At 43.1% G+C, this 24,611-nt stretch overlaps 1 protein-coding gene and 1 long non-coding RNA gene across 7 annotated transcripts; one reads left to right on the top strand and one right to left on the bottom strand.

Annotated features, from left to right (window-relative positions):
- Positions 1 to 35: 35 nt before the first annotated feature.
- LOC125906546 (uncharacterized) lies at positions 36 to 7,956 on the top strand. The gene is made up of 2 exons (XR_007451917.1): positions 36 to 903; positions 1,015 to 7,956. It is a non-coding gene; the product is annotated as an uncharacterized LOC125906546 (long non-coding RNA).
- Positions 4,923 to 24,287, bottom strand: LOC120947307 (synaptosomal-associated protein 25). 6 transcript variants are annotated; one of them, XR_005750868.2, is made up of 9 exons: positions 24,113 to 24,285; positions 22,445 to 22,541; positions 22,242 to 22,283; positions 19,438 to 19,486; positions 15,551 to 15,668; positions 15,335 to 15,463; positions 15,113 to 15,257; positions 11,235 to 11,442; positions 4,923 to 10,307 (listed from the first exon to the last, which is right to left on the bottom strand). XR_005750868.2 is itself a non-coding variant. In XM_040362513.2 (8 exons), the coding sequence occupies exons 2-8, from the start codon at positions 22,538 to 22,540 to the stop codon at positions 10,245 to 10,247; spliced, it is 642 nt and encodes a 213-aa protein (XP_040218447.1). In that variant the 5' UTR covers position 22,541; positions 24,113 to 24,287; the 3' UTR covers positions 4,923 to 10,244. The 6 variants fall into 6 exon arrangements, 3 of the variants coding, with proteins under 3 accessions (XP_040218447.1, XP_040218446.1, XP_040218445.1); XR_005750866.2 differs by lacking the exon at positions 19,438 to 19,486 and adding an exon at positions 17,777 to 17,825; XR_005750867.2 differs by lacking the exons at positions 4,923 to 10,307; positions 19,438 to 19,486 and adding exons at positions 10,913 to 11,140; positions 17,777 to 17,825.
- Between the last annotated feature and the right edge of the window lie 324 nt (positions 24,288 to 24,611).

Below are 24,611 nucleotides of genomic sequence, written 5' to 3'. Positions count from 1 at the left end.
CAGCAATTGCGTACTCCTAGCGGCAGCATGGTAGAAGCACCACGGGGAAGGAAACTGTTTGATTGAAGCGACGATTGAAACGATCCGAAAAACTATCCTCCACGCGTCCCAATCGAGCGTCTGGTGCGGTACGCAGTCTACAACGAACTCGCCATTGTTGTTCTTCCGCAAGCACGCTTTATAAGAGGCGAGAAGTTTGGCGGGCAAAAACAGCAACATCCGCGCAAGCGCGCTCACCAAACGCGCAGCACAACAAGCCGGCATTGTTTATCTCCGCACGCCATGTGCGCGCAGAAAACCCGTTGAGAGCGCGCAAAAGCAGCCCGCTCTCAGAGAACAAAACGGTGGCTGCTGCTGCTGCTGTCACCTTCGCCGGTGTCAACGCATGATTAGTAACGCCGTCCCGACCACCGCATGCTACGAGTGTACGAGAGAGCGCAGCAGCAGCATGCTTTCTCATCGCAGCACGTGTTCGCGGTTGACGCCGTTTGCATATGCCGTTTTGGAGCGTGCCAGATGAGTAATCGACAGCCGGCGCGCGGTTGGGTGGCGTCGTCGCAATGGTACCGAGTTCCCACTTTGTCCCACCAACAATTATGTGTGGGGGAGGAGGGCGACTGCGTTTGCAGTTGCACCTATAAGCCAGGCACCACTGCTGCACTGCACCGCGGATCGTAATCAGCGGAAGTTGCATTGCAAACGCGCTCGCGCGCAGGGTTATTTCGCTGCTGCGCTGTGTGTTCTGTGTACAAATCGCGAAATAGTTGAAGGTTTCTTATCGGTCACACCCCGATTCGAGCGGATGGGCCTAAGCCGACGGGTGTGCGGATGTTATTAGACGCTCTTCAATCTCACCTCTAATCGTGCTGCGTGCTGCAAGCCGGTGCCACACGCCACTCTAAGGTCAGCGCCAAACCCGTAGCTGCTGCCAGTTGCTCTGCGGTCGGTGATTTACCCAAACTTCAAACAAGCTGCGCCGAAGTTCAACCAACTTGTTTAACGTCCAATTTACAGGTGCAGCATATGCGGCAACCGACTGACCGTCCTCGGTGTCGTTGACTTCTTCGATGCTGACGGAGATGAATCACGGAGCGGTAACTTCCGCAAAAAAGGTGAAAAATGGGATTGTTTTTAATATAGGCCCAAGTTTGGGAATGGATGACATTGGATTACAGCATTCGAAGGTAATAAGATCACCATTGAATATCCATCCCCGGGGTAAAAGTGGATGCAAGAGTTGTAGTGACACAGATCCCTTTCCCTACGATTGTTCGTCTGAATCAAATCAATTGAGCCTTCAATTCGTTGTAACCTTGCCTTCCTCCCCGGTCCCCCCGCGTACTTGTATCCTTCGATGGTTATCTCCACTTCCTAGCTGGCAGTCCACCAAACTCGATGCGAGTATCTCGTGCAAACATCCCATTCAACATTCGCAATAAGAATACCCTCACCGGTCTGAATGCGTGTGGCAACCGTCATCGCACAAAATTGATACCTTCGATCCATCCAACCAGTGGACCCAATGACACTCCTCAGTGCAAACGTTCTGAGGAATTGATTACAGCGCGTTCTCCAAAGCTCCGTATTCCGTCGCAATTTGTGCCCCCATGCGGCTCAACCAGACTGCCACGCTTCTGCCACGCTGTGCAAATGGGCAAACAATTTCAAGTGTAAGGTCAACTGCTCGATGCCAGCTTGTCGCGGCCGCGGGTACCCCACGGGTGGCATTAGACGCGTCTGTTTGCGTCTCTTTCAACCGCTTTCATTGATTAGCGATTCCGTATGAAGCGATCGTAAGATATTCACACATACACACACATGCAAGATTGCAACGAAATAGAATACATTATTATTACAAAGACATGTATTTTTCTTCCACATACCTCCCAATATCCTCCAACACAGACACACATCACGACGGTGCAGAGAGCACGTTGAACTCCAGCAATCGACGACTACTGGGATCGTGTTCCAATGTTCGATGAGCGGTGCCATGCGGAAGGTATGTCAGCGTCGTCGATTGCTACGATCTTGCCATTTGTCTCTCGGCTGCACGTGACTGCAGCCCGTTCCCAGGGCAACCGCCCCGCTTCGGGTTCACTACTGGCTAGTCACGTGTGTTTGCGTGGCTTACGATGACGGCTTCGCGGGTGCACCGACCTCCCCTCGGTGCCGCATTCTTTGCGCACACACTACGCTGCACGCCCCAAAAAAGGGGAAACGAAACGGGACAGGAAGCGGTATGAATTTATTATTTCACAATTTGTCACCATCCTCACCAGTAGTGCTCCTCCTCCTCGTGTTCCAACCACAACAGATTGGGGTTGGTTCGTGCACCGTTCGCGCGTTCGGTGCCGCAGGAAGTTCAAGGTTGTCATACGGCGGTGTACCGGTGCATTGACACATTGCTTGTTGGGTGCCTTAGAACGGTGATCGTTTGCCGTTGGATGTGCAAGTGAAGTGTCCCCTCATGTGTGTGTGTGTGTGTCATTTCTTCGTCCAAAAGGCTCCCCCACCACTCGAGATAAGCAGCAGTTTTTGTTATTGTTTCTGTGCGTGTGCGTGTGTGTGTCTTTCTCTCCGTGCTGGACCACAAACTGGCTCAAAGTGGTTCCGCTGTCCGACCGACCAGGTGTAACCAGGCACCGGAAGAGGAATAACGCAAACAAACAAACGCAAACAACCGCAAACACCCATCGCCTGTGTTGAGGGTAGAGTACTTTTTGAATAAGTGAATTTATGCAGTGCTTTTACATACAAAGAAAGAGTAATGTGGCGTTGTCGTCGGCGTCGTCGTCGGCATTGCTGCTGGTACTCCACCCCCGGCACAAGTGGAGCTTCATTTGCATTCTGGCGCCTTTTTTGTGTTTGTGTTTGGAGCCGTCAAAAACACATATCGTCCAGCATTATAACGGGGCGCGAACCGGTGCGTGAGCAGAAACGTTGAAATGCAAATTGACGGGCTCATTTATGCAAGATAAATGGCTCGATTATCAGGTGATCGCAAGTTGTGATGAAAAGGCAGCAGTTTCGGTTGCCCCGTTACTATTCAAATCCTGCAGCAATCGATGAGCCGACGAGTGAACGAATGGTGCTTGTGCGCGGTAACAAAGGCGAAGAAGATGCTGTTAAACACACACACACAATTGTGCAGAACAGTGTCCTTGGAGATCAAGAAGTGACAGCTCAGAGTAGCTATTATTGTAGCTAATTGATATTGAAAGGGAATTGCTACGTTAACTAGTGTAAAGAAAAAAGCTATCTATCCGAAGTTCAGTGATATTTACGTTAGAAATGAACATGCAATAGCCCTACCCCAAGTGGCCCCCCTCTCCCCATCTACCACAACTATATTAGGTCCATTATAATCATTTTATTTTTACAGGATACTTGAAATACATTTTTAAAAAGTATTAACCGTAATACAGTTTCAATTAATCTGCAGCTAGTTTATACGCATTTTGTTTGTTGGGTTTTGTTTGTTTGTTTGTTCTCTTGCTGTAGGATTATTAATTTTGAATTAGTGTTCGGTAAGATGGGTTTGTTGGAAATTGTTTCTTTTATACCATTTTTTATACGAAATGTACCAAAAAAGCATTTTGTTCGCATATTCTCCCCCCCCCTGTCCCTTTTCTCGCCTACCGGTCCTTTCCCTACCACTGCCCGTTGCGCGCTGTCCTGCTCCTTATCAGTAAATACATACTTGTGTGAAATTGTGTATCTGTGTGTGTGTGTGTGTGTATTTGATTAGTAGGTGTGCAAAGTGATGTCTCTTTTTTCAGTGCAGAGTGTGAAAAGCGAACCAATTGTATCACTGGCTGTTGCGGGTGATTAGTATAACGCATTACGTGCAATGGATTCTAAAACACAGACAAACGGGTAAAAGGTGTTGTAATTATGAATTTTAAAACACTCAGGCCTCTAATTAAAATGCCGAATTATCACTGGGTCTGATTTTGTATTTGTGTGTCTTGTGTTTGTGATTGGGATTCTTACGAACTGCTGCTCGCTCGAATCCATACCATCATACGTATGTATATGTACAAACAGCTTTTGCCACGCCCACTGCCATAGCACGTGGCACCTTCGTCCTGTTGCTAGGAAACGTGGCGATCCCACTACCAGCATGGTAGCTGCGATCTACAGCGTGGCCAATGAAGCGAGAAAACAATCCGAACAAAATACTGTTGCCGCTTACAGCTACTTCTTACTACTGCTAACCCATCTGGAGGAAGTGTGTACACGTTAAACTAGCGCAAAACATATTTAAAAACGAATCAACAAGCTGTTTTATATGCCACATCCATATGTGCATAATAGTATCTTTGTGTGTGAGTGTGTGTTTTTTAGGAATTATGTCCTATTATATCGTTTTTGGCCGTTAATTTCGCATGGTTTTTCCACCCCCCCTCCTTTTCTCGAGCATCCTCTAACGCGCCTTGTAGCATGTTAGCTTGCTTCGGGTTGCGCACGTGCGCGCTCACGAAAAGCATATGCATGGAGGCGCATGGTGAACTGAATTGCAACACACACACCCGAACACGCGCGACAACATCAACAACAACAACAACACGCAGATCGTTACGGAGATTGATAAAATCGCGAATGCCAATCAATAGGGAGGCGCATTTAATACAAGGGAAGGAAACGAACAACGCAAATGTACAACACATTGTCGACGCAAGAGTTAAATGCATCATGCATAACGGTGTGTGTGTGTGTTTATGTGTGTGTGTGTAAATTGTGTCACATAACGCATCAACACCATCATCAGAGCCCATCATCAACATCACCGTACGAGACGTTTGGAGGGCTAATCTCACAGTTTGTTTCTTTTGAATGCAATACAATTGCCGTTTTCATTCACCTTCGGGGGTTTTTGGTTAGCAAATATTCAATAGCCGTTTTTTTTGGCCGACCACCACACACACACACACACACCGAACAAGACCTCACACGAGTTGGAGCAAAGTTTCGCAAAATCCCCAGGATCCAATGCTCCCGTGGTTCGGTCACCTGTGCTCCGTCCGCATGGTGCAGCCTGTAGTGTGTGTGTGTGTGTGCGTGTTGTGTATGGTCTGTATGTGTGTAATATGTAGGTGTGTACGACTGTGTGTTTAAGTATATTCTATTTACAAATTTTCGAATTCATTTACGCTAAGAGTAATTTCTTTGTTTGTAGCCAAACTTAACTAGATAACATTTCGTAAACTTTTGCTTTTGCTTTCTCATCACCGTTCATCCATTATCCATCCATCCAATCATCCCATCATCCAGTGCATATATGCTTGCACGGTGTGATGTGTTCGCCACCATGGCCATACTCCCTCCTCTCCTAATCCTCCTGCACTTCTTCCCCTTCCCATTGCACTTTGTTGCACCTCTTCCGCTCATTTCAGTCCCTCTCCTGCAGGTGAAATATTCACGCCCTGGCGTGAAACAGTGCTAGGGCATTGAAAAGGATGTTTAAAATTGCCTTCGCTTCGGTGGCCTCAAGTAGTGAAATGGTGTGTGTATGTGAGAGCTTGTAAGAAAAGCGTACAACAAAATAATTTCAGAATCACAACAGAACGAGAAACGTTTAGCGTTTTACTTGCTAGCTTTACTTGCATTTGTCTTGTTTCGTACTCCAATCCCTTCTCCGCAGCTACTGCCTAGATGTGGATGTGTTTGTGTGTATGCTTAGTAGTTACTTATTTGCGCAGAATTAATGGCAATAGTTTGGAGTTTTGTCTTTACCTTTTGACTTGTAGTTTTATACACACGTAGAGCTTTTTGTTTTGTTTTAAAAGACAACAAGAGATGGTATGGTAGTTTACTTTCCCCTAATGGCCAATCATTGGGTTGGGTATCAATCGCTAGGGATAGCTAAGAGTTAGAGCGTGAGAAAGAGATGCTTTTACTGCTTTGTTGATCTTGTTCTAGTGTTGGTTGTTGTAAGTTTGTGTCGTGCCACTTTTGTCACCTGGTTCGTGTTCGCTCGCTTTTCCCATCATCATTGCCAAACGCTTTGCTTGAAGGAGCCAAGGAGCTAATCGCCCTCTCCCTCTCTCTTTCTCTTTCACACACATATTTTCTCACGGTTCGGAATGTATGTATCATTTAGCTAGACTTATCATTGTTCACGCTAGTAGCTCAACATTGCAAGAATAGGTGCCGAGATCGCACGATCGTTTGTGATCAATATACGTCCTGATCAACCAGCATATGCTGCTCGCTATACCGTAATGGATGGAAGGAAGATTGAAGATCCTTCTACCCGGGAAAGGTAGAAGGTACCAGTGGAAGAGTGTTTTGCGATAGAGGGAACAGAGTGTGAAGTCTTGAAGTTATGGTGGAAGAAAAGATCCAGTGATTGCATCCTTCAGTGGTAACAGCAACGTGTGGTGCTCCTGGAAGAGCTCCACGTGCTTTCTTCCTGCGCATTACAAACCATTTGCATTCTTAGGTACCACAGCCCTTCAGACTGCCCGCGAACGGGGTGTAAAGCAGTTGCGTCACTGGCTTACCGAAACTGTGTCTGTGTGTGAGTCTTCATTGTCCATTCCAGCACTTTCTTCTCCGCTTCTCATTCAATATTCTGCAATGTTGTGTGTGTCAAACAAACATATGCTGCTAGCATCCAATCATCATTTCTACGGCTTTTACATTCATTCGATTGCTTCATAATTCCTCCTTCCTGCTCCCATCACGGGCCCTTATCCCTTCTTTTTATGCTTTTGCGGTTTCCTCCATCCTCCGTCTCCGTCTTCTTGTATGTATTGTATTATCACAATTGTTTATTATTGCTGATGAATCTATTCAATCAACGTCATTTGTTCAAACGTAATAATGAGTGTATATACTTGAACGCGTGTCTTCTTGTTTGTGTGTGTGTGTATGGATGTTTTATGTTCTCAGTAGTGTGTCCGCAGTGTGTCGCGCCGTCTCTTAGTATTAAGCCCAGCAGAATTGGTATATGATAAAGTTTCTTCACTTTTCTTCACGCTTCCATCTTTTTCCTGACTTCTTGCTGGACCGCTCTGCCCATTGTCTGTCCTCCTCATCCTGCTCGTTACATATAGCCTTGGATTAATGCTTTTTTCGCTTTTGCGTTTTTCTTCCATTTTAATTAGTCGAACTTGTTTTCCCCTCCGATCGGTGAGATACCTCAATATAATATTGCAACCTTTATCATCTTTCATCGCGCACTCCATTCGGCTCACACGGCAACGCAGAAGCATTGCGTATCACTTGCGTGCGTGCGCTTATGCTTTTTGTCCAACACACACACATGTTTTGCTTATTATATTAGCTTTTGCTTTGCGATACAATTCACTTCGGTGTTTGGTTTGTTTTTTCCCCCTTCTTCCCTTGGGTTTCCAATGCCTTTAGGGTGTGTGTGTGTGTAAATTTTCTTTCCGTGTTCCGTGTATGTGACTGTGTGTGTTTTGTATTACTTCTTTCTGCTCGCCTGATATGATGTAAACGTGTCCATTGCACATTTACTCGCTCTCTTTGTTTGCTAAGTAAATAATGTTTTCATTAATAATGTATAATAAGTTTGTATATTTATATTTATTATTAAAGTACGCATTGCCTTTAAGGTTTAGTAATTTCATTTGCCCCCGTTTTTACTGTTCCGACCTTTTTTTGTTTTATGTTTTTTTTTTGTGGCTGGTTTCTGTACCGTCTTATGCACTTCTTCCCAGTGCTTACACACACACGCTTGGGGTAGCTTTGGAATATTTTTGTATGTGTGTATGAGTTTTTTCTCTTTCTTCTGTAAGTTTGTTTGTTACTTATTTCATTGAGATTGAAGCTGTATATCGAGATAAAAATTGCTTGCAAACTAGTCCCCGAACAGTGCGCGTCCGTCATATCAGGAAAATAAATCACTTTCACGGTTGTTTTTTCTTCTTCTTCTTGTTCCGTTCCTATCTTGGGACGATTTGTAATGGGGTGGCAGGTAAATAGACCTACACAACCCACCGCGCCAACTGTTCCGCGTCCGGTTTTGGAAATTGTCTTTGCGTTTTGTTTGCGAGACCCTTCCTCCTTAGGGTTGGAGGAGAGTTGAGATTAGTTTGCCCTAAATGCCTGTGGCTTGCTCGTACACTATTACACTCTCTGTGTATGTGTGTGTGTGTGCGTGAGTGCTGGGAACTACGTTACAAGATTGATCGGACAATTGGTGGCCATCTATGGCCAAAGTCGCTAGAAATAGTCAAATGCATATGGTTCGCAATGAGAACGTTTCAAAATAAGCTACCAACACTATGATCAAATTCAAACGGCGCAAAGTAAATGCATACTTATGCTACCACCCAGTGCACCGCGGTTCGCTGTTCCAGCTTCTGATCAAGTCTACCCTCTTTGCTAGCGAATGGCGAACAGAAAGCGCACTACACGCTGGCCGTTAGCGAATGCAATTACGCTTTACTTTATGTAACACTATGTAACGCCTTCAGGTTTAGCTAGCGTATATTAGAAGCAATTATGTTCACGAGGTTAACAAACGAGTTAAAAACACTGTTTTGTCCTCTGTGGCGTTTGACGCTCCAAACGCTGGACAAACCGCTAGAGACACGAAGAGTGAGCGAGTGAGAGTATTAGCACACGCGGCGAACCGAATTCTCTGTATCACGGGTTCGAACAAACAATTCTGTGCCGATTCACTCGTTCACCTTACCGCGGAATGTTTTCAAACACACACACACTCATACACGCATACAGGTGGTGGTTCGAGCTTTTCGTTGCAACTTTCATCCAAAAGCGCACTTCTGCTGCATCCCCACATCGAATGATGATATGGTTCGATGCATCTCGCGACTGGGTGTAAAAGTGCTGTTGCTTTGTCTCGGTGGGAGGAAAAAGGGAACCACTCGAACCACTGCGCGTGTGTGCTTAGGTTCAGTTACTCAAACAAGCGAAGGTAGCTCTATATTCAGCTGTCTGCCTCGTGCCGTTGTTAAATGCCCTAAAAGCAAAAAGATACAGCCGTAACAATAGACTATGGGAAGCATATCCTACACCCACCTACTGTAACACGCTTAAAATGCACTACTAACGAAACGAAGTATGTAAATGATCCAAACCAGGATCTCATCATCGCTTCGGGGTGTGGCACATTACACACACACACAAAAGACAGGCGCATCTCATGCGTTCTACAACACACTGGGACAGCAAAAAGTAAACTGGCCAACCCGTTGGGCATGTAAGAAACGAACGGGAAGGAAGGGGGAAACAGATTTTTATCCTATCCTACTGTGAGCTAAAACAAGCATGATTAACCTACACCGTTGCGCCGTCAGTGGCGAACAACGAGAACGATCGTGCTGCTGCGTGATCGCTCGCAATGCACCCTCTCTCTCTCTCTTTCCCTCCTTTAACAACGAGTTAAAAACGCACGCATGAAGAACGGTGGTGGAACGCAAGGACAGGATACTTTGGTCCCGGTAGCCTACAGAAGATGGAAAATCAATAAAATCATACACAGAGATGTGTGTGTGTGTGTGAGTATGTTGTGTGGGGGCGCGGGTGTATGAGTGTGCGTATGTCTAAAGGAACCTAAACGCAAAACTGCACAACCTAATGAAACCTAAGAGTATCGTTGTAACATTTTCTTTCTTCGCTCCTGCTGTTTGCGCTGTTTGCTGCGCCTCCTGCTATACTCGTGTCCTGCTATGCCGTGTCTTCGCTGTAATGTAAGAGGGGGTACATGTGTGTGTATGTTTGTAGCGGTTTGTAGTCACCTCAATTATTCTTGCTTAAGCCTAAAGCGTTTCGCTTACACTAATCCAGCAAGCCGGTGGCGCTGATTCACACGCATACACATTTTTGATTCCTTGCCTGTGTTCTCGCTTGCCGCGCTTGCCATATTACGCCCCATTTAAATGCGAGAAGCAGTCTAACGTCCGGTTGAAAGAGTTTTCCTTCCCACCATACAATTGCTCCAGTGTGTGTTTGTGTGTATATGTGTATTGTGTATATGTTTTCATGTCCACTGAACGAACCCGCTTTGCTGTAAAACTCAAACTCAATAGGTGGATTTCGTGGTTATTCTCAAGCGCACCTGCCGTGGGTTGGCGGTTGGCGCTTTCCAGCTGCGAACAAAACTGCACATCAACAGTAACGAGAACAAAAACCAACCAAGTTTACACTGCTCAGTTCCTGCCCGCCCGCGTTGTCTGTGACGTCTAACATCCCTCCATCGCAACGGTTACACCGCCTTCGAGTGAGTTGGGTTGTGTGTAAACAGCTTACTTCAGCAGATCGTGAGCCCGTTCGTTAGCAGCCGCTATCCTGGTGGCGTTGGAATCTCCCTACGGAAGTTGATAGCAGACAGGGTTATGGGGGGGGTCAGATCAGTCACGCACACGGTGTCGTTGGGGAGTAGGTAAGTAGCAAATAGAGGTGTTATTATTGATTCGGTGTGGTTTAAAAATTGGAATAAAGGTGAGGTATATTCGAAAAATCAATTCGTTTACAATATATTCGACTAGCTTGGCGGTAGATCTTACACTACACAATCAAAAGTTACGGTGGAAAGTTGGGGATCGCTTGTTGGAAAAGTAAAAGGCATAAGAGGCCGTAAAGTTAAAAAGAGTAAGGAATTAGAGGAAGTAAAAATAAAACTAGCAGGCAATTATTTGTTTCGAGTTTTGCTCATTGCTCCATCCCATCGTGACCAAATAATAGATCATCAGCAAAGCAGCAAACTCTTCTTGTTCAAAGCTGTTCGCAAACCAATCTACAACCGATCTCCGAATCACACGAAATAATTGCCTGCACAGTTTGCTGCTATCAAAAAGTACAAAACCAAAGGTCAATTGCGCACAAAATGGAACGCAGCAAATGTTTTTGAACCAAATAAGGAGTAAGAGAGTATTGTAAAACAATGTAGAGAGAGATTAAATAAAAGCAGTGATCAGATTATTTTACTGTTTCATAATCAATGTTTTATTCTTTAATGTCTTTGTGTGAGTCATATTTCCTGTTCTGTTCTGTTCTGTTCTATTCTGTGGCATATATAGTATATAATAATATCACATCCTACATACATAATAAGTATTATAAAAAAACGAATTGACATAAAGGAAAACTTAACGCTTAGTGAATATATTCCATTACACGCATAAGTAGTAAGTATCGGAAACTAATAATTGAACATACATTTATATTATATAGATAAAGAGAGTGAGAAAGAGTGTGAGAGAGAGAGAAAGAAGTAAGAAAAACTACCAACTTACATTTGTTCGTCTGTGTTCGTTTCGATATCCGAAATGGAGGAGGTAAAATAATAACGATAACCATACAAGTATATGTATATATATGTATAGATAGAGGTGTGTATATTGTATATATGCACTGCTATATATATACTCGGTACCCTTTTTATTTGAGAAGCGAGTGCGCTTTTTCATTGGCCGCCTTTATCCTGTCCTCATTTGATCCGCCCTAGATTGTTGGAAGAGCATTAAAATAACGATCATGTCACATGCATAAACATAAACATAGGTATTTATATAGTATAGAGTATAGTATAGAATGAAAGAGTAAGAGGAGGAGTAGGAGGAGGAGGAGGAGGAGAAGTAAGAGCAATTGATTCTCAATCAGATTATTTTCATTGCAACTGGTACGCGCGATGGTAGTACTTGCAAAGGGGGTGGGAATGGAAAAGTAGCAGTGAAAGAGGGACGGAACGGAACGTTGAAACTAACGCAAGGAAACGCTCGGAAACAACACAACGCATGAATTAAGTAAGAAGGGATGATGAGTTGAGGTGCGCACAATACCAGTTCCTCTCACGCTCTCTAAAGCAGCGGGCGTGAGATTGGAGCACGCGAGCAAACGGAAATCATAAAACTAAACCTAGACAAAAACCAAACACAAGCAGCGGGAGCAACAGGGATCTTATTTACGGCTTTTACGATAAGACTGTCTCTCCATGTCTTTCGAGGGTCTAAAAACGAGCTTAAAATAAAGCGAAACGAATCACGCTGTGTGTTCGAACGGCGCGCAATACATAGCGAAGAAATAAAGAAGCTAATGCTTGGAATACTGTTAACGCAAGGAACAGAAACCAAATACCACACGAGTTTGAAGACGCGTTGAGAGCTGATTTTTACATTCTCTAGCATTTTATAGGAACGACACGGCGAATGTTACTAACAGCAACATTCAACCTAGCATTTCTCAGCCGATCCACTCAAGCAGCGAAACGCTTCGCATAGCAGCAGTGTATTTATTTAAAGCAATGTGCATTCCCCGCCGAAGCCATCCTCCTGTGAGCTGTGCCGCTTCGGACACAGGATGCTTCTTCAGTTCGTGGACAAAAAAAAAAACGCGCGCGAAAAGCATGGTAGCTGTGGATCGCATCCCGGGGTTCATCAGCGTTCTTATTACAGCAGGTACCGCTCTTGGAAAGCGATTGCAAAGCATAAACGTAACGACATGTAACACGTGAAACGAAACGAATACGATAAGGAAAATATATAGTTAGACAAACACAAAACAAAAGACAAAAGTAGATATATACGCTAACAACATCTGGGTTTTTGGGATATATCGGATTGTTCCGTCCGATCCATGTCGGGGACGGGGGGCCGTGTTGCACATTTAGCTGCCGTCCTCGATTTACAGGCTCAGGGAGCGGAGCGTTAGAAAACAACAGAATGATCAACATTGGCACATATAAAAGTGTGGGCTCTACCTACCAAACGGATTATATATGAATGGGTACTTTTATAACGATACTTACTCCCATTTTCATAAGACACTTGTTGTTGGGTAACAAATTGCACCATACTCTACCGTTTGGCTACGAAGGCACGCTAATCTTGGTGGGCCCGGGAGAGCCGGGGCGGGGGGAGGGGGGGAAGCCGGGAAGCGGAAACGATCAGACACACACACACACACACCGTAGTGTTTGACGTACTAGTGGCTACAATTTCGCACACCCTAGCGGTGTTGACAATGACAACAGCACACCAGTCAGCGGGAGCTAAATTCTTATTTTTTTTAGCTAGAAACTGGTTAAGCTATCATATGTATATTGTTTGATTGATTGAAATTGTTTGATATAAAAAGAAAGCAAAACAAAAGTACGTCAAATGCTACGGTGGTTGTCTTTTGCGTCAAAAAACGCTATGGCTAAACGGAGCCACGGCAAGCAACAATTAGATCGCTTTCGGTTTTTGTTCGATACAAAACCGATACATTCAACACATCATTCCATCGTCACAGTCCGTGAGGTTTCGGTGGCAGAGGAGTGGCATATATGGAACATTTAAACACTGGCGTATCGCTTTTTTGTATATCAGGTTAGGTATTAAACAAAACAAGAACAACACAAATCAGCTAGCGAACGAGGGATAGCGAGAGGGTAGTTAGTTAGAGGCGCTAGAGAAGAGAAGGTTGATTATGTATAAATCGTAATATGGTACAAAATCATAAAAAGCATCTAACAAAATCAAGCCCTTCCTTTATGGGGATATATCTATGTATATATATATACGGTTAAAGTATTCCTGTTCAGCGTGTGGGGAGCTACTACTTCTAACAAGTAGATAAACATTGAACCATATTCGTTTGCTGTTCGTTTTATGGTATATTTTGCCTCAGTATGAGTGTGTGTCAAGTATCCATAGGTATTCTTTAAACATAATTTAAAGAAGGAAAAAACAACAAAATCTAAATCTAAACTGAAAACGGAAAGGACCAGAGAAGAAATTTTGGCATTTTGAATTTTGAATGTTTGAAAATGTGCTTCCATTCTGTTTTTCACCCCACAACAACCAATTGAGAGAACGCATCAGCATCGAATCAGCTCATTTCCGTTTAACATTTAAACAACCCTGTAAAGGTTTGCACCCCTGGGTTTGCGTGTGTGAGTGTGAACAATAGCGCGTACGCTCTACGTCTTGGAAAGCTACACAAACATTTACTAACACACTGTGAGAGGTTTATTAGGCGGATAGAAAATGAAAGATATATAGATATAGACAGAGAAATGGCAAAAACAGACACGATAAAGACGCTAGACGAACACAAAACGTAAAACGGAAGACACAGCAGACAGTGGACAGTAGTGCCCGCTGCTGGGGCAGAGGCTGTACTGTTTCTTTTCTGGGTGATTTGTTTCGTAGTAGAGTTTTTCGTTGTTCGAAAGCTCAGGAAGTAGTTGTAGGTGTCGTGTGTGCGTGTGTGCGTGTGTCTAGAACAAACAACAACCGGACACAACAATAGTATTACACAGAGACCACAACAGCGCGTTTCAACGACAGAACATAGATATTTCTTCGCTACCGCAAGACGAACAAAACTAGAGACAAAAACCAACATAGAAAACAAACGGGGGAAAAAAACTAGACAACATAGGCACAAACAATTACGATTAAATATCGAAAAAGGAATCTAATCCAGAGTGAACGAAGAGGGAATTAAACGAAGAAAGGAAAGAAACCCGTAAGAAACAGCGGTCGCCATTTCTTGCGCCGAAAGGCAAAACATAACACTAGAAGAATGCGCAAGCAGAACCGCTGTTAGAATATGTTATGTTGTGGTTTTTTTTTCTTCTTCTTAATGTTTTATATGTTTTTTTGGATTTGTATTGCTGTATTTGCAAATGTACTGCAGTAGAGTGATGGTGGTGGTGGTGGTGGTGGTATTGATGTTTGGTTGTTAAGTTTGGCCAGAAACAAAACACGAACATATCGGAACGGAAAACGCAAACTTAAAAATCTAACCAGAGCTAATGGGGACAAAACTGAATATGCATGTGTGTAACGATGTAATAATCTGATCAAAAAACTAAGAAAGTCCATTCGGCTAATGTAGAGAGCAAGTAGTAGTATACATAAGTAGAAGGGTTGGAGCAGGAGAATATGTCTGGGCAGACAGTGTGGCGGAGGCAGCGGCGGCAGCATTTGCCACCCCGTTTCATTCTCGTTTCGTTTGCACTTTCTCTCACGTACTCTCTCTTCCAAGCACTGCACTGAGTGCGCAGATCGGAGCAGTAGCGCAGCGACGTACGATCGGACGGAGCAGTAGCCGTCCGCGCCGCCCACTGGCGGCCGTGCGCGGCGAGAGAAAGAAGCCAACGAGCGGAGCGAAACAGGACACTTACCTTGCGATTGATTCTGTCGATCTGTCTGTTCTGGTTCTCCAGCTCGGAGCCCATATCGAGCGCCATGTTTCGCAGATTACCGATCATCGTGTTCACCTGGCCCATGTTCTCCTCCATCTCATCTTCCCGGGCGTCGTTCGTGATCCTGCGCGGGGAATGCGGGGAATGAAGATTACAACATGGCGCATTACAGCAGGTAGACGGACACACTCCGCCTCTTACCTTCCGATGTAGCCAGCCTGCGGGCCCAATCCGTTGCGATCGTCCATCACTCGCTGGGGCTGGTTGTTTACCACCTTGCCGTCATCGTTGCCCTTCCAGGTACCGTCGTCCTCTTTGAAGGATGCACTCCTGCAGACGGGACAGACAAACGGTGTTTACAGACGACTCCGCAACCTCCAGACTCCAGGATATTCACCCATCCCCCCTCTCACTTACTTGTTGCACGGTAAGACACAGATACCGCAGCATTTTTCCATGCCGCTCAGATTCTTTTCAGCCTCACGCATGTCGGCATTGATCTGGTCCATGCCCTCCTCGATTCGGTCCAGTTGTTCTGTGGTGTTTTAGATAGGATTTGTGTTTTGGCATTTCGTTCGACAACATACAGAGAGAGAGAGAGATCGGTGTGCGCGGACAGCACCAAACATAAACCACACACACACACAGAGGGTAAGGACAGGATGGAGTGGGAAAGACAGTGATGCACAGAGAGAAAGAGGGAAAGAGAGAGAGAGAAAGAGCCAATTATATTTTGTAGATTAAACGACGGATGGATGGGTACGACACAATCATGACCACGCGATTCATGTAACACAACGAATTATCGGGGATTAGTGATAAGTGATCTGCTGGAGAGTGGTGAGTGGGAGTTATGAAATGCAGTAAGTAGTGTCTATGACTGTAGGTGAGAGATTTGGATGGTGATTTGGTTGGATCGAAAACCGGACAGGTTAGAGAGATGTGTGTTTGGAAGGTTCTGTTTGTTGTGGGGGTATAGAGTAGTGGGTGAATAATATTGTGCATTCGAATAGAATGGTGAGCCGGTAAGTAGTACTCTGCTGACGATCGTGACGAAAACAGAGGGAATAAGGATCGACAGAGCTCGATGTATGAAATGATGAAACAATACGTCAAAACAGTTGAACGTGATAGCAGAAATAAACTAACGTGTGTGAGAGAGTTAGAGGTTTAGTAGTGATGATAGTAACAGTATTAGTAGTAGGTAGAATATATTAAAAAACAGTACTATGTAGCGGTAATAAGTAGTAGTATTGAAAGGTTCAAAAAGGTAAATAACATTAGTTGTATGTCATGCAACGTTCTACACTCTCGGAACATAAAACAAAAAACACAACGGAAAACGGTAACAAATACGGAAGTAGAGAATGGGATTTTTAAACAAAAAAATAACATACTTCAACCGAAATTCAATTGAAAGCTAGCTTTGAGAAGGGGATGAGGTTCATATATCTGGCAGCATAATTCATTAAGGCAGTCCGAGCAGAAAGAAGTCATTCAAAACTAATAACCGTTTAAAGGAAAATAACAATGTAAATACTTTTTTTCGGTAACAAATGTGAATGAAATCTACAAACACAATAATGTGTGTGTTTAAACGCTTCGCCGTCATTAAAACGCCAATCGGTTGATAACAAAACAAACAGAAAAAGTGCCGCTTGGGACTAAAGGATTTAATTTCAATCAAAAAGTAACGAACTAAGCAACGAGCACCCTTGTTTTAGAGAGAAACAAACTGAAACCTATTACCGTTAATGCGTAATGCTGTATTAATTCAATCGTGAAACAAAAATCAACAAAAACTAAAGAACAATAACTCAAACTTTGACGCGTTACACGCGCGTACTCGCGCAATTTTACGGCGAAACAAAAAGAAACGAAAACAGATTACGGATACGGAAAATAGCAATTAGAAGTACACTAGTCGCCGCTTGATTCGGGTGGTTTTGATGTTTTGCATTATAATAATACCTGTTTGTTGTGTTGTTTTATTGATGCAGATGCAGAGTTTTAGAGAGTGATAAGTGCTGTGCTCATTGGTACGTTTGTTTGTTTCCGATTGGTAAGTACTTGTAAGTATGTTTCAGTAGTGGGTGAATCATCGTTAGTAGTTGCTGAGGTTTTTTTTTGTTTCGTTAGTTGGTTTCTTTGGTGGATTTTGTGATATTTTCTTGGCTGCCCCCCTATACAATGTGGCTTTGGGGAATTGCTACTTGGTTAGTTCGCGCATCTCTCATTTCCGTTTTGTGCCCCCGCGGCGCAAGCCGAGTTGCCGAGTTTGCCGAGTTGACTAAACTGTTACTGAGTTGTTCGAAGCGTTGAAATAAAACATACAGAGCTAAATGTGAGATTGTTTTGGTATGCTTGTACAAAGGTTGTGAATGGAGTGGCTTGTTAGGTTACCACAAGCCCATAACCACAAGTTTGCAGACAAATAAAATAGATTTTGCAAGCAGAGGTTAGTTTAGAGTTTCTACCAACGTAAAAGTATGATATCTCTGTTACTGTAATATTAGCTGTATTAGGTTGTTTTTCGGTAGTGTGTACTGGATATTATATCTTTTTTTTGTTTTTTGTTGTTGTTAGTTATTGAGATTGATATTGAGATTTGGTCTTGCTAACTCAACAGTGGATAAAGCTTACCTCCTTGTTCATCCAGCATTACGATGGTTCGCATTCCCACCTCAGTGCTCTAGATCAGAAAATATCACAAATATCAACTTAGCATCTCAGTCTCTCGGGGTTTTTGTTACTAAATAGTGCGACAATCTGTCGCACAAATGCGATTCTTACGTGGTACAAGAGCTTTTATCTTAAACTTATTGCTTATTTAGTAACATTGAGCAAGCGCGCTTGTTGCCGCTCTTTTTTCTCTTCGCCACGATGCTCCGTATCAAACAAACGCCTCAGAGATCGATCATTAAACTACGATACCCAGTCATGTCAATCAGAGTGCCTTTAAATCGTACGTAGTGGTTAAAAAGTTGCATTTTTTTATCGTTATCGTTATCCTAGTTCAAAACGACAAGCCATCCGACGCTGGCTATACTTATTGCAAACAACATCAAACGTATACACTACTACTATGCAACCCCTGCCAGTTCCCATTTTTTGTTTGAGCATTGAGCACGGTACCACAATTTATAGCTAACGCTGTCTCCTACTAGCAGCGTCCCGCGTTTTACTTGCTTGTTGGATTTCCACAACACACAGCAGCACGAAAACACTCACGACGATGTCAAAAATAAATCATAATCGATAAAACCTTAACCAGTTCATGTCGAGTAAGGACATATGGAACATAAGAATAGATATAGAGAAGAAAAATCACAATACACTGAATACGAGAAGCGGACCTACGCACGAGGCAAACATACTTAAATGAAACTGTAACATGAAGTAACACAAACGAAAACAAGTAGGAACTCATAACAACGAAACAGTGGCAGCAGTGAATTGGAAGTTTGTTACATAGTGAAAACTAGCATTGAAGATGGGTAGTGAATTAACGAAGTAGTAGTAGTAATGGAGGTCAAATATACAAGCGCTCCCACAAGAGAGCGAAAACGAGAAGGTAAGCGACGAGTTCAAGAGAGAAGTGCACTACAGATCATGATAAGAGATTACAGTAAGCAACTAAGTAAGCGGGTGGTAATATAGGTGCGTATGCATCTGTTTCGTGTAAGGAGCGCTAGGTGTGAGCAAAAGTGAATAAAAAAGAGAAAAGGGTAGATTATACAAAAAACTGAGTTCCATGAATGTGCTAATAAAGGTGGTAGTAGAGATGCTAATTTGCTATTCGCTGACAAAATAGTACAGCTGGAAATTGAAATGAGCTTAAATCTTAATTTTACGGAATGTGTTGGTGCTTTGGAGAATGGGAGGAACATTGCTATCGGGACGTTAACGTTTGCCGCATCTTCCATCGGCGGAAGACGCGAATAAACGAAAAAAGGGAATATCACATCATGAGAATACATTTGAGGGAAGTAAAACTGCAACATTGAAACGGATAAAACGGATGTGAAGGAAATGTAATGTGTGTGTGTGTGTTGTTTAATGTAGGTAATGTGGGCTGTTATTTTACGAGGATGAATAACCCAAAACAAAACAAAAAGAAACGAGTGTGGACGTTTGGATGTGATGTGATTCGAAATGAAGGATTGTTAAATTGTCAATGTACGATCAATATTCGGCACATTGTTTTATTTTTTTGTGGTTTGTTTTCTTATTGGTTGCATTCCGAAGGATTACAATATAATAGAGATTATGTATAGAATGTGTCCAATGATATGATGACTCACCTCCCTGATCGTCAAGGGCCACCAGGGTTCGAATCCCGGCTTCCTTGCTCTATTTTTGTATGGCGGCATTTGGAATAATCAGTAATAAGTGTAATTTGTTAATTGTTCTGCGTATACTGTAGCTGTGCTGAGCGTTGCGTTTAGTTTGAATAGTTATGGGAGGAGGGCTTGTTCCGTTGATGTTACAAAACGTTACGAACAGATCATTTGCGCGTGCAGAGGATAGTGGACACGCTTTGAAGGCGCATCGTTCATCCGTTTCATTCGTTTCCTCCTGCATCGATCGATCTGTTGTTACGCATGTTTGGTATATAAATACTATTTTTGTAATAACAAAAGTCATAATACTAGTGGATTGGTTATTTTTCCTAATTGTAGTGGCAGTTTTTTGCTGGGTTTTTTTTGTTCCTTGCCTGACGAACAGCAGCTGGCTATTTAAGGCTATTGCGTGGATAATCTCAAATCGATATGATACAACTTTCGCATGTTGTGTTTCCACGGTCGGCGTTTGGTGTCATGTCGTAGAACACGCGATGCAAATATCGCGACAAAATAACAGAAAACAAATCCAAACAAAAGTGGCAAAACACGGAACATAAATTCAACTCATACAGTCAACAATTATTATTAGTGTGCTTCGAAACACAGATAAAACAAGTAGAGGTAACAATTACCATATTGAAATAGTTGAGCTTTTTTAAACTCATAACAACAAGTAGGATGGATGTTAAGAAACTAAATTTAATTCAATTTATATAAATATTATATATATAAGTATACACTATGCTGATTTGTACATATTATTTTTAGCAACTAATTTCATGTAAATATTATGTATTTGAATATCTTCACAAGTTTGCTCCATTTGAGTGCTTGTAATAGTGTTAATGTTTAAGACAGGTAATGTGTATATTTTATACTATTTAACACATTGCGTACAATTTATGCTAAATACGAAAATAATACATACATACATTCATTTCAATAAAGAAGAATGATTAATAATAAAAACACAAGAAATTAACCAAACAGGAACGTGAGCCGTCTTTTACGAAAAAATAAAATAAAAGAACTACAAATGAGCAAAGGATAAATATGCTCCAAACACAGATAGAGAAAATAACTTTCAACACAAATCTCGTATTGTTTTTAATGAGCACATCTATAGCACCGGCAGTAATAATTCAAACCTGCTAAATATTGTCCACAGAGAAGGTTCATAGATAAATAATAGATTCAGAAGTATTTAGAGCCACAAATGTGTGTTTTAGTTTATGGTTGAATTTATGTTCTACGTGAAGTGGAACAGTTTTGTAACTTCATAACACATAGAATAGAACATCCTTTTAGCGTCATAGGTTTCAATGTATGGAATTAAAACGTTTACCGCTTCGTTTACGTATCCTGCGTACAACGGTAATGTAAACAAGTCATACTCATGCATCTGGATTTGTTTTTTAAAGAATGTTTGTATATTATAAAAGTAGCAGAATAGGAACAACAGTAATAGTGATAGGATTTGTTCAAACAGCTCTATTAGAAAAGAGATCAAAGTACAGAGAGCGATCCGACAATAGTAAAATCAAACACAGCTAGAGAAGGCAAATAGAGAGTAGAAGAGTTGGAAGGTGATTCTCTGTTTTCAGGTTCATCCAGCCTTGGTTTTCAATCTGGAGGAGGAAAAGTCTTCAAACTTGTGATGTGGCGTAAAGAGTTTGTACGATCGAATGTTTGACGAAGTATTAGTCATTTAGGCATGCAACATAGATCGGGACATACAAACACACGCAGCCTCAACGAAAGAAAAATACGGACGTAAAGAAAATTACAAGTAGAAAACACACCAACAGAAAACATAGTTCGAACACAAACAAGAAATTAAATGTTTAATAAATGCTGCTGCCTAATAAATTGAGACCAATAATTTAGGATTTAGCTATTCTTGCTCTAGACAAAGTAATTGTGTTGTACTAATGGGTTGCATTGAAGCTTGAGCAAGTTTTTTTTTTCTTTTCTTTTTGCAAAAAACAAAAACACGGATTTTCGTCTTCCAAAAACTATCAAATCGCGACGCAATACAAACAAAATTGAATATTTAATCATTAGGAATTGAAGTTTAACATTGATAATGGTTGTTCTTAACGCAAAACACAACATTTACTCTTACAAAAACACATTAACGCACTATTTTGACGCAGCGTCTTGCGAAAGATCAAACTAAGAAGAGTAACAAAAACACGTTCATGAACAAAATAAAGAACAATTAATGGACAATATGGCAGGCTTGGGTAAAAGGGCGTTTTAAATTGACATGACTTTCTCGGGATTCATATCGATAACACAGTACTGAGGTGATCGAATCGATTGATCGATCGATCGATCGGTCGCATTACCATGAGAGCAAAACATAGCATAACCAAACTAATATAGTTACAATTTTACTAGCTTTTGATGTTGTAAAACGAAACGATTCATCAAATAACACTATTTTACCGGACCACTTGTTAGGAGACGGTTTAAGCATCTTGCAGACCGATTAGAACGCTAGCGAAGAGCATGTCTCGATAGCTGGGGCGCTCTTCTACCGTAACCGGCACTAGTTTACTTTACGTAGACACCTCCCAAAGCGCGGAGTGGTAATGCCGTTCCTCTACCTAAATATTATTACTCATCCTCCATCATCATCATCATCATTATCATCGCGTTTCTAAAGGAGTTGCCACTAGTCTCAGAACCATAACGTACGTGATAATGCGACAAGACAAGGTAGTGGTTAACAATCAAAAGTAACAGATTGATCTTACCTCCTCACATAGTGCCAGCATACGGCGGGTACTGTCCAGGGACTATCGAAGAAGGGCGGCAGGTGACGACAGTACATGAAAAAGCACAGAGAATGCACAGAGAGAAAATCGGGTTTCAGTAGCTTATCTCACAGTAGCCCAGCTTCGCCGGAAATGCCTTCGATTGCAGGTGAAGGATGCGTTTTTTTACGCTTTTGCCATACCTCATCGACCACCTGCTGCTGTTTCATTTGGAGCTCCTGCAGCTCGGTCTTTGGGACGGCTGCCCCATTCTCTGCGGGGGGTGCTGCTGCCGGCATTCTGTAAATGAGCAAGTGTACAAAAATCATGTTTCAATCAGCGGTGGTATCATCGCAACTGCCAGGAAGTGGGTTTTGGTTTAATTCTACCCCGCAGGGAGGAAATGAACTTTACCTACACCAACAGATAAATCAATTTCCCTAATGCGTCATCTTATGTCACTAATTATTCATTCGGTCACCTAATGCGTAATGGGTTGGATTAGGCTGCATGTTTGAATAATCCATTGTTGTTGAAATTAAGATTACTTTTAAATTGACGCATGATGGACGTTCAAGAAGGAAGAGTTTCAATAGCTGTGTAAGCATAATATGCAAACAAAGACCTCCTTCGCATCATGCTACTCCCCGAACGCCTTAACGCATCGTCGTTAAGACAAAAGGCAGGCAATTGCAGTAGGCGTATACCGACTGCGTGGGCCACTCGTTATTATCCTTCATCCGCAGGATACGCAATCTCGTCTGGCGAGCAAACAACAACCCGTTTACTACGGTGCCGTTTGTATCAAACGCGCCATAGCTCCTGCTGCTTCAGCACGGGCAAAGGACGAAAATCGAGCATCATCAGCACATCTTTTGGATCTTTGGATGGGCGCCTTCGGATGAGGGTGTCTTTCGTGTGGTGTGCGTAGTACTCCCCAAAAAATCGATATCATAAGGTTTGATACGGCACAAAAAAACAACAACCGGGAAGGGCCGATTTGAGTATGCGCCAAACACCAGCTTTATCTGTGGCGTAGCGTCGTTGCATTGGTCCCGCTCTTACGCCCGCACACTAAACGGCGTGTGTGTGTGTGTGTGTCCCATCCTCGGCAACGCAGCGGACTGCGGTCTTCTCATCCTGTCTCGAGGATGCGATGGGGCGCTCGACGAGAGAAAAAAAGGACATAAATTAGCGCTGGGAATTGTCTCGAGCAGCTCCCTTTACACCAGCCCATCCCCGTCCCCGCCATTGGATGGCTCCTTTTTTTTGCCCAAAAATGAACCGAACTTGACCGTTCCAGATTGGAACACGGATGACGAGGTTCGCACTTGTTTCTTTAGACTTGACCCTGAAACGGTGTCACTGCTGCATTCGCGCGTGTATGTGTAGCGCGCGGCCACCCGCATAAGGACATGTGTGTGCCAAAACACACCAGCCAGCCCAATTCTAGCATAGTGCTGCGCTCCGTGCGTGCGCCAAGAAAGGGCGTAGCACAACATGAACACCGTCGTACTGGGGAAAACTCTCCTCTCACAGCGGGCACACCTTCACCGCCCAAAAGAGAAGAAAAAAAAAACGCACGCCCAAACAGAACGGTAGGAGTTTTCGCACACAGCCTCAGCCAATGATGATTTCATCTCGAACGCTTCAATTAACCCGTACGATACGTTTCTGAGTCACGGTACCCGTTGGGCTTGTCGGGGTGGGGGAGATCACAAATCATCACACGAATCAACACACATTCCACCAACGGGGTAGGCCCAAAGGTGTTCGTCCTCCCTGCTGCATCGATTTTTCGTTGCAGAAAGCCAACCCCATGAAAGAAAAACGGAAACTACACTACGGTCGGCAACTGTTCACCAAATTACCTGGTTTAGTTTGGGGTGGTTACGAGGAGAGTTAAAGCGTTGAAGAGTTAACGAGCTGCTTCGGAAAGCGATCGACAGAGGTTTTGGAAAAGTTTGACGCAGACACAATTTTCACCTCTTGACTCCGGGAACGAATTTGCTTCTGCCTTTATCGGAATGACGTTTCGGTCAGTGCTGGCGAACGTTGGATGGGGTGGGGAGGGGGGAGGTTTGACACCTTCGTTAAGCTTCGACGGCAATGTTTCGTTAAAAAGTGTGGCAGCTGTCGCGAAACAATTTTTAATAATGTTGATTTATTTCAGACAGATTTGCTAAAAATTGATGCAGAACAGGTATGACACTACTTCACACTACTTTATAATGGGTTTTTGAGACTTTTGTTTCGCTCATTTCGTAGAGTTCTGGCTTTTGGTCGATGTTTTGCAGACTACTGATTGACACAGTGGTCGAGCTCAAACACATTTAAAATCCTTTTTCATCATTGCATTTCGCTCCAGAT

Source organism: Anopheles coluzzii, chromosome 2 (genome assembly GCF_943734685.1).
Source record: "Anopheles coluzzii chromosome 2, AcolN3, whole genome shotgun sequence".
In the NCBI taxonomy this organism is placed as follows: Eukaryota; Metazoa; Arthropoda; class Insecta; order Diptera; family Culicidae; genus Anopheles; species Anopheles coluzzii.
Note: the sequence above shows the minus strand (reverse complement) of the source record. Positions and strands in the feature narration are given on the sequence as shown.

Bases quoted from the DNA above. Each gene is read 5' to 3' on its own strand.
- LOC120947307 (XM_040362513.2), bottom strand. From the start codon at position 22,540: ATGCCGGCAGCAGCACCCCCCGCAGAGAATGGGGCAGCCGTCCCAAAG. The intron at 19,487-22,241 runs GTAAGATCAATC...ATACAAAAATAG, and splicing joins TGCTGGCACTATGTGAGGAG to AGCAAGGAAGCCGGGATTCG. The intron at 15,258-15,334 runs GTAAGAGGCGGA...TTCCCCGCGCAG, and splicing joins CAGGCTGGCTACATCGGAAG to GATCACGAACGACGCCCGGG.